Source organism: Lycium ferocissimum, chromosome 12 (genome assembly GCF_029784015.1).
Source record: "Lycium ferocissimum isolate CSIRO_LF1 chromosome 12, AGI_CSIRO_Lferr_CH_V1, whole genome shotgun sequence".
Classification (NCBI taxonomy): domain Eukaryota; kingdom Viridiplantae; phylum Streptophyta; class Magnoliopsida; order Solanales; family Solanaceae; genus Lycium; species Lycium ferocissimum.
Window position 1 is genome coordinate 28,017,637 of NC_081353.1, and position 13,051 is coordinate 28,030,687.

A 13,051-nucleotide genomic window follows, 5' to 3' on the forward strand; every position below is an offset into this window, starting at 1 on the left:
TTTTTAATCCCTTGAGCAAGGAGTTTTTCACATAAATATCTTGCCTTCTTTACTTTCGCACTGCATCAGGGAACTGGTAAACAACCAGGTTCCTTACATACTGTTTGGTGGACGCACAACCTCTAACAATAGTAAATCAATTTTTCCTTCAACAAGAACCACAAGAAAAAAGAAGGAAAGGAAGAAACATCGTTAGTCCGTGGGCAAGAAATTATTATAATGTGATTATTCTTATATAGTCAGACCTCTTTATTACAACCAACCTCTATGATAATATTTCACTATAACGATAGCCGAGGGCCTATTGGAAACAACATCTCTACCCAACAAAGGTAAAGGGCAAGGTCTGCATACATCCTGACCTCACTTGTGGGATTACACTGGGTCTGTTTTTGTTGTTGCTATAACGTATAACAGTATTTCGTTATAGCAGTAAAAAGATATCCAAACAAACAACGTTGCTATAGAGAGGTTTGATGGTACATCATTTGAAGAAAAATGATTAGTAAGTAATTGCAACCAAGGGTGAGACTTGGCGGTCATTCAAGTGGGTGAAAGTCATGGTCTAGGAGACAAGGGTTCAAGTTCTAACAGAGACAAAATATGTTTAGTGTTTCTTTTCAGCTGCCTAAATCTGTGGCGGAGTCATAACTAAGGAAGGTGGTCAAATGAATACTTCCCTTGAAAAATTATGCTGTCTAAATAAGACAAAAATAACTTTTCGATCCCTTTGTAGTAGTGAAAAAATATGGTTTGAAAACTGCTTGAGCTCACAAAGTTCGAAATATTTGAATCCCTGAACTATAATTTTCTGCTCCCCCATGGCTCCACTAGCCTAAATTTTGGCGCGCAGAATTATCACGATACATGTGCTTGTGGGAGGTTCCATGTATCAAGTGAAATAATTTAGGTATGCTTAAGCCGACTCGGACAACACTGTTAGAAAAAAATGATTAGTATGTGATGGGATGCTGAAGAATCTCTGTCATCGGTTACTGGCAAGTTTGTTGAGGAATCAACACAATGTAAAATAATGGCATCATATATATAAATAAGTCTGCCTGAGTGAACATTGTTGGAACTATTTCAGGCTTTAGCTACACAATCCCCATTTCCCAATAAGGCATATAGCTAAATGTACGTAGTACCGTATAATGCCGATTATGGGTTCTATTCTGGCGATTCATTCCGTCCTGCAGTTGACGAATAGAGATGGCAATGGGATGGTGCGAGAAGTTACCAATAGAGATGGCAATGGTAGAAGTACTTCTTTCTTGTAAAGAACCCATTTCGGTACAGGGCCGGCTGATGGGTGAAGCAACTAAAGCAGTTGCTTTAGGCCTCACCCTTTTAGGGGGCCCAAATTTTACTCGCAATAAACTTATTAATATTTGTATTGAGTGTTTTAAGTAAAAACGTATTCCATTTGTTTTAACTTATGTGACACAATTTTCTTGTTAGTCCGTTATAAAAAGAATGACATTTTTATATTTGAAAATAATTTAACTTTAGACTTTACGTTTACGCATTTTACCCTTAATGAGAAGCTTTTATAGCATGCACACATGTAATAAGACTCACAAAAACTTTTACGTTATAAGCTTTTAACATTACAAATTTTATGTTTTTCATTCTTAAACTTCGTGTCAAGTCAAAATGTCACATAAATTGAAACGGAAGGAGAACATTCTTTATAATTTATTATAAAACTTGTTTTTTTACAACTTTACATTTCAAAATGCTAAAAATATAGAATTCAACTAAAACTGAATATTATCTTTTTCAAAAGTTTAAGGCCTCTAATTATAATTTGGCTTTAGGCCTCCAAACTTGTTGAGCCGCCCCTGTTTCGATACTCAGGATCGGTTGATAACCCACAGCGGAAGGCATTCTACCCAATTAGGCCGATACTTCGGATCCTGCTTGGACGAAATGGAAGATATTTATCAATAAATAGAAGTACGAGGCGAGGAGTTACAATAGAGATGACAATGGGACAGGGCGAGGAGACTTAAGCTGGTTGGGGCGCGAAGGGGTTATATTTATTTGTTGAAAGAACTTGTAGTAAAGAGGTTATAAAAGGGAAAAGGAACCGAAAAAGAAATTTATAATTTGGTTGGTGTGTTAGGAAGTGAATAATTCATGTATTAAAACTAGTATAACTAGTACCATGTTTGGTAGCATTTTAGTTGCTAAGTATAAAATTCAACAGACCAAGTACGATGTTTGGTTAGCAGACCTCGCATCAGCAGAATCAATCGTGGATTCACCATGGTGCGTCGTTTGCAAACTCTGCCCTACAAGTTCCATTTCTCAATCTTCTCTACATAATCAATAACAATAACATCATTAAGTTAACAAACTTCACGATTTACATTGATTCGAAAATCATCTCATTAAATCATTATGGTAAAAAGATATTGTATATATTTGATGTTATATCAAATCAATAAAAAAATATATGTACTTATAAATGGACTTCGATTAAATATAATTAATTAGTATATATATATATATAAATCAATAAAAAAATATATGTACTTATAAATGGACTTCGATTAAACATAATTAATTAGTCTCTCTCTCTCTCTCTCTATATATATAGACTTCATCCAATCACTTAATGGTGATAAATTGATACGATTTAATATAAAATCTGTTTGACCATGAGAATTTTTCACTCTTTCGGTTTATATATATATATATATATTCACTTCATCCAATAACTTAATGGTGATAAATTGATACGATTTAATATAAAATATGTTTGAAAAACACGATTTTTTAAAATCCTATTTCACTTTCGGCCATGCATATGAAAAACAACCAAAATTCTTTACAAAAATTATAACCAAACACAACTTCAACTTCAAAATTTCCAATAAAATGGAAAATATTTAATTTTCGTGGCCAATTGCCTACTAAATATCGAGTGCGAGCAAGAATTCACTTCTCAATCATACCCCTCTATTGTCTATTAGTTAATTCATTGCGGAAACTGGGGAGTGTCCATATTAAATTGGACGAGACATCAAGTTTTCAAACTGCGAACAACTTGATCACGTGTTATAGAAGAGTACGGACTGTTAATTATAATAAAACATTTGTCATTATTTGAACTAATTGAGTAATTAATAAAACATATGGGACCAATAATATTTAGACATTATTTTATCAAGGAAAAAGGTCCAATATAACCGCTCAACTTTGCGATTTAGAGCAGATATATCCCTTATTAAAAATGGTGCATGTATACCCTGCCGCTATAGAAATGGAGCAAATATACTTTTTTTCCTAAGGGAATTTTTTTTAAAAGAATTATTTAGCTTTTTTTTTAATTGAAAAAATACCACGTGGATTTAAAAAAATAAGTCTACCCATATTTTTTAGTAGACTTATTTTCTTAAAGGCACATGGATTTTTTTTTTCTTCTTGTCGGTCTGGTCTGGTTCATTAAAAAAATGGGTAGATTTGTTTTGTTTAAAGCCACAGAGATATTTTTTTGAGTGAACTAGACTCGACCCACCAGAAAAAAATTATTACATGACTTAAAAAAATAGGTAGACTTATATTTTTTAAAAGCCACTTGGCATTTTTCAATTAAAAAACAAGGTCAATGATTTTTTTTTTAAAAATCGTCAGCAAAGAGGTATTTACGCCGGTCATTTGTGTAGCGATAGGGGTATATCCACCATTTGTTTAGCGAAGAATATATCTTCTCCAAATTTCAAAGTTAAGGGGTGTATTTGCGTGTTTTCCCTTTATCAAGTCAAAGTATACTTGACTACACACGTGCATGTTGCAGGCAACAAGACGCGGCATAGTGTCTCACGCTAATGTTTCTTAATTCAGTTTTAAGTTGACCATATCTATTTTTATATCTTCTTGATTATTTTATTTTATTGAAGTACGTTTTTAAATATATTTTGCTTAAATCTATACAAACCTATTAATGACGATGTTAAAAAAATACAAACTGAAGATCACTAGCTTGTTTGGATCCGATCTGTTTTGTCGTTGAAAATGTACTAATGTCTAACATGCCTACTTTGCGTGTGATTACAACTATTAATTAAGAATATTTGTCGTGGTTATTGAAACTAATTGTTTCGAATTATTTGTCGTTTTAGAAATTCAAGACACAATTAATTATTTTTTCCCCCATTTTACTCTTAGCAAGATTTTGTTATTAATAGAGATAACACACAAATAAGTAAACATTCAATAGGAGAGGAGATTATAACTTAGACATAAATGAGGGTAAAGTTAGTCAACTACCCCTCCTAATTAATATTTCTTAAGAGCATGTAAAGCAAAAAAGCGACAAATAATTTGAAACGGAGGGATCATTCCACTACTGGAGATTTAAGATACGATCGAAAAGAAAAAGAAAAGGAAAAAAAAATACTCTTTTCATCTCTAATTAATATTTCTTCTTCTTGCCGAATGACATTTCTAACTCATTTCTAGGCATGTAATGTATATATTAATTAATTAATTCATCTTGTGACAATCCAATTGTAATTCACCTACCATCGAACATGCTTTAATTTCTCATCCAAATTGAGCTGGCTTGCTTAAGATTAATTGAGTTGTCAGGAATATGTTGAAACAAGTAATATAACACTAAAAATCAAGATAGTACGCTGTAACTCGGGCGGACAAGTGAGGAAAGTCATTTTTCCGTTCTGATAAAAAAACATGTTTAGATATATAGTTATTACTTCGGCCCACAATTGAGGATCCCCTTCTGATGAAACATATTTTCAGAATTACCAAACATCAGAAATTAATGTCTTATTCGAAGAAAACGCACCAAAATATACGAAATATTACTTAATAGGACTAATTGTTAGGACTTAGCCTAACATAATCTGCTTGCATGTATGGTTTAAACCACTCATCATAGAAGCTCTTTTTTCTCCTATTGTTGCATCCAATGTCCTTGCACAATTGATCATTGTACCATATGTGTAGACCTGCAATACAAGCTCTTTTGTAGTCTTTTCCAGCATATGTTTTCATGTAATTTTCCCACTTTTGAATCTCTTTTTCCATCTCTTCTATGCTTGGCAACTTGAAAGTTTCGTCAAGAAAATGTGCTAGCCATTGGCACCTCATTTCAGATGTGTGGAGATTTGTTATGCTCCCTGAGTATCCGATTATTGCTAGGTTTGGTATTCTTGGATGTATTATGTGCCTGCCAAGATTTTTGCAAAAGAAAAGAAGAAAAAAAGAAAAAAAGAAAAAAATCATAAAAAAGACTTAAAAAAAGGCAAATTTAAAATGTCCATATCATAAACATGGGATTCATTGGATTTATTTTTCTTGTACTTGTCATTGAAACTATTGGAGTTCCGACATGGGGGTTGGGGGGGCGGGGGGGGGGGGAGGGTGTTTCTGAACTATGTTAAAATCTTGACATGCAGTCGAAAAAGGAAAATGATCATGCCATAAACACGAAACTTATTTTAGGAAAAATGTCCAAATTTACCTTTCTAATATTGAAAACGTTTTAAAATTACCATATGTTATCTTACCGGGTCATTTTATGTCATTGCCTAGCAAATTAACTATCTTGTAATTCAGCTTCACCCTAATAGAGGTCAACCATGGACTGCCCACACTACTAGAAAAATGCGAATTTTCAACTAAAATCCGTCAGAGTCATCGTACTTGCCACAAATGTTTCCGACTGACTTTCATAAAACATATAGGATTATTCCGACATGAATGTTTTCGTTGGAAATTCTTGTTTTTGTAGTAGTATGGGGGAGTAGTGAACCTGGTAAAACTTGACATGGGTGAGTCACAAATCAATGACAAATACCAGATAATTTGCTAACGGCGAGGATATTAAATGATCTGAAAGTATAACTGAAGGTAAATTTAAAACATTTTTAATAGGAATTGAAGGGTAAATTTGGATCTTCTCTAACTTTATTCAATATTCTGGTGGGGTTGATAGTAGTAATAGTAAGAGTGTGTACCTGTAAAGAGGAACTATTGAGTTTGGTGATCCCATAATGTACTTCTGAAAACTTTTTGAGGCAAACATGTTCTTCAACTTTTCTTGACCTTTATATCCAGTAGCAAAGATAACAAGGTCAGCTTTTATGGGCTTATCAACTTCATCATCAATAATCAATCCTTGTTTGCAAAATGAGAAACACTGTGTTCTCTTGAGAACAATGCTTCCTTCTTCAACTTTGCCATAGAAATTATCAGGCAATAAAAAAGCCTTGCAAGAAGACAGGTCTTGAAGAAAGCTATGTTTTGGTACCACGTTGTACTTCTTCAATGGAAGGTTCCATCTAAGATAGCTCTCCACAAATTTTGAGAAACCCCATCTCTGGAAAAATATTATCAAAAAAAAAAAAAGATGAATTAACAAATAATACTATTTATATGATGGTTAATTTCATGGATGGTCACTCAACTTTTGTTTTACCGCACCATACCAAAGTCATTAAATTATTTTTACAAAAGTCACTTAACTATTATTTGTAACCAAGAAGTCACTCAACTTTGATTAAAAATCACATAAGGTCATTAGGAGGAAACAAACTGACATATTTAGATAAAGTTGAGTGACTTTTGGCTACAAAAAGGGTAGTTTAGTGACTTTGGTTCAATAAAGTAAAAATTAGATGATGTTTCGTGAACTTACTCTTCTATATCACAATAGTCACTCAACTTTAAGAGAATATCATGAAAATCACTTAACTATTTATTGTAACCAAAAAATCACTCAACGTTACCCAATTCTCTTATAAAGTCATTAGGAGGAAATAAAGGAGACATTTTTATGATTCTTAGGGAAAATTGACTGACTTTTTAGTTAGAACAAATAGTTTTATGACTTTCATGATATTTCGATAAAATCGAGTGATTTATTCAGGATAAAGAACAGTTTAATAACTTCTATGCAATAAAGTAAAAGTTGACTGATTATTCGTGAAATTACTCTTCTATATAAACAATTACGTAATATTTTGTTTTTTACTCCTCGATGTAATGAATTTCAAGAAAATTTACCACAGGAGAAAGTAGGGAGGCCACAGCACTGTATATGATGTTTTGACCAGGCTTGTGAACCAAGAGCTCTGAAAAGCGACTACCATATAGAAATCCAAGATTTATACCCCACCAAAAGCATCCACTAGGAATGGCCCATGCTACTGACCTTTGAACCAATGTACATGGGACTTCAGGACCTAAATTATAAAATAAGATCGTGTAAAAATCATTAATATTGTCAGTGTATATAACTTAAATTCCATCATCAAACTATACGAGATAAATGGATAGGGATTGATGAAAAGTTGTTTCTTACCATTAGCATTTGCACATTCAGCTGCAATATCAATAGCTGATTTTTGAGAACCAATAATTGCAACTCTCTTCCCTTTAATCAGTTCTCTAGCACTTTCATTGTCCATGGCTGAGTATTCCATGGAATGTATAACTTTCCCGGCGAAAACGTCCGGCCCTTCACCGAGAGGGAAATCAGGCATATTTGCTAAACCACTATACCTTCCGACGCATAGAATCAAAAACTCTACTTCATATTCCTGAAAAGAACGTAATAGAATGAAAGTTTTATTTTTATACACTGACAAGAAAAGAACATAATGGATAAGCACGGTTAAAGACAGAACTGTCCTAAATACACCAAACCAAATAGTAGATAAGAAATATCTCAGCTTAAGTAATTTTAACATTACTAATACACCATATTCAGTACTAGTATGTCAATATAATGAGGATAAAATATCTTATTTTATTCCAAAATTGGCCCATAGGGGTCTTGGTCTGGTCCCTACTTGGTTTTCAAAATTGGCCCCTACTTTCTGTACTTTGTTCTTATTTTTAAGAATCATATTTATGGCACATGTGAAACTGTCTGCGTATTTTCTAACTCGATCGGTTCATAAATATTTCATCCCATTATAAATATGTGTCATTCTGACAGAATCTGTTTCGAAATATTTGACCTTTACAAAATCAAGAAGTCATAGTATGAAAGTATTATTTTCTTTTCTTCAATTCTACCTCTACGATCCCAATTAGTGAAGTCTTAAATTAAGAAAGCTCTACAACAACAATTTCACAAGAGGGGTCTGGGGAGGGGATCAAACACACAATGTGATCTTCTGGTGAAGGTGGTTTGAAACTTCAAAAAAATCCTTTTCCACCCTTGGTGATGGTAATGGCTAACGATGGTTGCTAGGTATTGACTGGTTATATGATGGTATTTCGATGATGGTCGTGATTATGGGTAATAACTAGTGGTAATGGTTAACATTTAGATCTCAAAACAAATATACGTAACGATGATCAAGATCTGAATGATTAATTATTAAATGCAAATAATCTTATGATATGGAAATAAATTTAGTAGATGTGACTATACAACAAATTAATCAATATATATGAAATAAATCAAGAAACGAAAAGTTCTTTTTCTTTTCTTTCAATTCAAACTTCAAAGTTCAAACATACATACCTGAGTGGTGAAGTCAGCATGTTGCACTAAAATTTGCCATTTTCCCTCCGAGCCAAATGGTTTCCCATTTCCACTCCAAAAATCCCAAGAATCCATTTCTTCATCAGAAACTCCAACATAATTAATCCCAATAACTTTAGTATTCAATTGAATATACGGCATCAACCCAAAATGTTGTGCATATGCATCAACATACTTCAAAACATCAGTGTTATGAGGGTATCTCCCTCTAACACTACTAGGCCAAGGAAAATCAGTGAATTCAAATGTCCTTTTTGGACTTTGTAGCCTTGTTGATTCAATTGTTTGATTCCAAACTCCACCAATGACATTTGAAGCTTCAAAAACTATTGGAATTAAACCTTTTTCTAGTGTGTATTTGCATGCTAAAAGGCCACTAATTCCAGCTCCAATAATGGCTACTCTCTTCTCCTCCATGATGGTACAATTTTTTGTTTGTTTGTTTGTTGATGTTGAAATGACTGAAAAAACATGGGAGAATTTATAAGGACTTAAAAAGTTAAGACAATCCTTAGTTTAAGTTCACATGCAGAGTACTAAATTATTGTTGTTTGAATCTTCATGAGGCAGCCGAGAAAAACGTGCAATAACGGTACCTGTAAAAATATTCATACAGGTACAGCTATATCTCTATGTTTGACACTGTAGTTTACCACTAATGTACAGTGTACAGTCGTTCCAAATTAGTTGTCACGTTTCTCTTCTGGAGAACTAATTTAATTAATTTTCTAAGCTAAATAAGATTAGATCTGCTCGATATTTTACAATTAAAATTAGATATTAAAAAGCTATAAGAAAAATACTACAAGTTGTAATTTTTCTCATGTCAATATAATAAAAAGTACTTTATTTTAAATTATTGGTTAAATTTCACTTAGTTTGACTTTCGAGAAATGAAACATGATGACTAATTTGAGATGGAGGGAGTAATAATTAGAGCTTGTTTGGATTAACTGATTGTAAATAATTGATAAGCATAAAGTGTGACTTGAAAGTGATTTTATAGACAAGCAGTTACATGTTTGAACAAAAGTACTGTTCAAACTGATTTTTATAAATAAATAGCACTATGCGTTTGAATAGATGTGCCGAATTGATAATAAACAATTCTATGTTCGGTTAAAAAATGTTGATAATTTTTTATTTTTTTTGATATAATGATTAAAATATTTTTAATTTTTTTATATCAATGTAAATTATTTGAAACTTGATGTATGCAGTCGAGAAAAAACGTGAAATAAAAAATGTGCACGATTTTTAAGTTCATACAGGTCCAGCTATATTCCTATATCAAAACAAGACAAAAATAGTTAGTCTATAATCTATTAAGTATCAGATCACAGAAGAAGAATCCGATGGACCTATTATGTTAGTAATATCGAGTTGTTATTTCTTATGACTAATAATTATCTTGTTATCAATGATCTGTTTACTTTTGTGAGATAGACATTTATTGTTGAGATTTTGATATCTCATTTTTCGAAAGTATCGATCAGCTAACTTTTGGATAGTATCAATTTTTAATAGGGTAAATAACAGTAAAGATCCGTGCAATATGACTCAATTGTCAATACACTCTCTATATTTGGGTTTAAAATATTGAAAATGTATATGTAATTCAATCATATCACAAGGTATTTAATGTAATTTATCTTTTTTATCTAAGAAAGGAATGGACAAATGTTGCCCATTTAACTTTAATAATAATTACTAGCTAGACTTCAAAGGGACAAATCTAAACTAGAAATCACCTCCATATAAAATATGAAGTATAAGTAATATATACAATTCATCTTTTGAAGTAAAATAGAATATCATTTTGATATTTAATTTCTAAATAGACTATCATTTTGATATTTAATTTCTCTATTTAGTGGATTGATAAGGTAAGGTAAGGTTGCATACACGTCATCCTTCCCAAACCTCATTTGTGGGATTACACTGAATATGTTATTATTGTTATGTAGCAAATTGTTGCTATATTGGATGAAGTACTGAAAAATATTGATTCTATTTTAGTTTTGCCACTTTAACTTTCTTCTTTATTGTTTTTGCTAATATAAACTCTTTTTAAATACTTTAATAACTTTTGAAAGATTAATTTCATTAAATTTTACCCAAACTCAATCGATGTAAGTAATTAAATTAAAGAATCTACTAATACTAATTTAAGAGTTTAAATATTAATGACGCTAAAGACATGTATTGATGAATCATATATCACTTAAAAGGAAATGCAAATAATTAATTGTACTAAACATAATATTGAAAACATAGAAAAATGAGGAGTATTATGAGGCGAAACATCGGGGTGTGCTAATGTTTGAGAGGTTAAGAACTTCACTAAGACACGATTGCTAAAGTAGAAGCCACCTTGATTGGCTATTTCCCAGGATAAGTTAAGGGGTCATAATGCATAGATAGATAATTCAGGGTGCTAATGGAAATATAAAAAAATTAAAGGATACAAATGATAATATAACAAGCTAAAGGATCAATGTGCAAATATAGAAGGATAAAAGACGTAACACTACTAAAAAACAGGTGTTTTTCGACTGACGAATACCTATCGTTTCTGCCGGTCCAAAATACTGATTGCTTAACTCGGAAAATAGAAAAACCAAACCGATCAATCGGTCATTTTTGCTAGGAACTTTTTTTTGACAAACTGACTATAGCGGTCGATTTATTATTTGAAATAATTTAAAAATATTTTCAAAAAAGCGTCAAATCTTTGGTCAACTTATTTAAAAAGATCGACTGAACTACCGACAGATATAATTTGTTTATTTTCTAAAAAATCAACAAAGTCCATTTGTTATTTTCGCAAAAATGTGGTTGAAGGGCATAAATAAAAAAGGCGAAAGTCTTAAACCAACAAGCACCAATGGGATAGTGATAGAGTAGCATCCTGCCACGGTAAAGACCTAAGCACCAATGGGATAGTGATAGAGTAGCATCCTGCCACGGTAAAGACCTCAGTTTGGTTCCCAAATGGTACATTTCTATAATTGCGTAATTTAAAAAAATGAACCGATTTGGTCGGTTATTCAAAACCAACGTCTGTCTTTTAATTTTTTCTTGCCGATTAACTGATAGAGTTGGTCGATTATTTATACTGACCAACCTTTTTTGTATCCTTTTTGATCGATAATCCTTTAAAACCGATCACTTACAGTTGATTTTTTCAGTCGGTAATGACTCTATTTTTAGTAGTGTAATTATGATAAAGGTAAATGTGAAAAACTAAATGTCAAAATAGAAAATAAGAAGTTAAAGAGCAAAATAAAAATAAAAAGGCCCGAGATAGAAGGTTACCCGAATGAGAGGTACTATATTTTGCTGATGTTGAAGGGTCGGCTATGATAATACTGGTGAGGTTAAAAACCACACTCTATAGCTTAAAAAGAGATAACCACAACTCACTCACTCCTTAAGAGATATATATATTATCTAGCTTGCAAGAAACAAATGAAAACATAAGACCTTTATATAAGTTTACAAAATTTAGATATTAGGAGTTACAAATCAATGTGGGACAAAGAACCAATTAAGAGACAAATATGGAATAATGTTCAAATTAGTAAACAACTTTTGGAAGTTAATGTTCATTAAGTATAATCCAAAATTGATTGGAGTAAGTAATTGAATTAAATGCTATTATACTTCAAGATTTTAATATATTACCTTATCTACACAATCAGATACTTTAAAAGCAAATGCAAGAAATCAAATGTAGACTCTAACTCTTTTTTGGAAATTAATTTAAGGCTTAATAAATAGGTAGCCCCTTAAATTTGTTTGGATACTTCATTTAGACTCTCGAATTAAGCCATGTTGCAATTGAACACCTTAAATCCCAATAAAGTGTACCAATTAGATGCTTTCGGATTGATTTTTTTACTTTGCGTATGTTTTCATTCGTCTATTAGGTAGCTAAGTTAACCACATAAAACATGTCATCTCCTTTAATTGTACGCATTCGCCTCAATAAGCCGTAAAACCTTAGACATGTTCTACTTAAGGTTGATGCGTATAATTAAAGGAGATGACCTGTTTTACTTGATTAACTTAACTACCTAATAGATAAATAAAAAAACACGCAAAAAATATTTTAAATTTTGAACCGAAAAAGTCTAATTGAAACACTTTATTAGGAGTTGAGATGTTCAATTGAAACTGAGCTTAGTTCGAGTGTCTAAGTGGAATATCCTGACAAGTTTAAGGGGTTGACTATGTGTTAAGTCTTAATATTAAGGGGTTACATTATTCCATTTAAAAAAATGAAAAGGGTATTATTTTTCAAATTCAAAGGACTAAGGGGTTAAGTGAGATTTTCTACATGATAATTTACGTGCTAGGTGCTAAATACTTATTTGTACATGATATGTACACTGAATCAATTAATTTGATCTTAACAATTAGAAATTAAAGTAAGAATACATAACAACTAGCCATTATTAAGTAATATAGATGTGTATGAAGAACACATACTTTACATTTATTATTTTAGTGTAAACA

General features: G+C 31.8%; 1 protein-coding gene across 1 annotated transcript; it reads right to left on the reverse strand.

Moving 5' to 3' along the window:
- Positions 1 to 4,292: 4,292 nt before the first annotated feature.
- Positions 4,293 to 11,979, reverse strand: LOC132040094 (probable flavin-containing monooxygenase 1). The gene is made up of 6 exons (XM_059430712.1): positions 11,849 to 11,979; positions 8,510 to 8,991; positions 7,337 to 7,574; positions 7,039 to 7,217; positions 5,991 to 6,352; positions 4,293 to 5,200 (listed from the first exon to the last, which is right to left on the reverse strand). Exons 2-6 carry the CDS (start codon positions 8,945 to 8,947, stop codon positions 4,846 to 4,848), a joined length of 1,572 nt encoding a protein of 523 aa, XP_059286695.1. The 5' UTR covers positions 8,948 to 8,991; positions 11,849 to 11,979; the 3' UTR covers positions 4,293 to 4,845.
- Between the last annotated feature and the right edge of the window lie 1,072 nt (positions 11,980 to 13,051).

Bases quoted from the DNA above. Each gene is read 5' to 3' on its own strand.
- LOC132040094 (XM_059430712.1), bottom strand. From the start codon at position 8,947: ATGGAGGAGAAGAGAGTAGCCATTATTGGAGCTGGAATTAGTGGCCTT. The intron at 6,353-7,038 runs GTAAATTTTCTT...ATATTTTTCCAG, and splicing joins CCTCCCTACTTTCTCCTGTG to AGATGGGGTTTCTCAAAATT. The intron at 5,201-5,990 runs GTACACACTCTT...AAATCTTGGCAG, and splicing joins TCAATAGTTCCTCTTTACAG to GCACATAATACATCCAAGAA.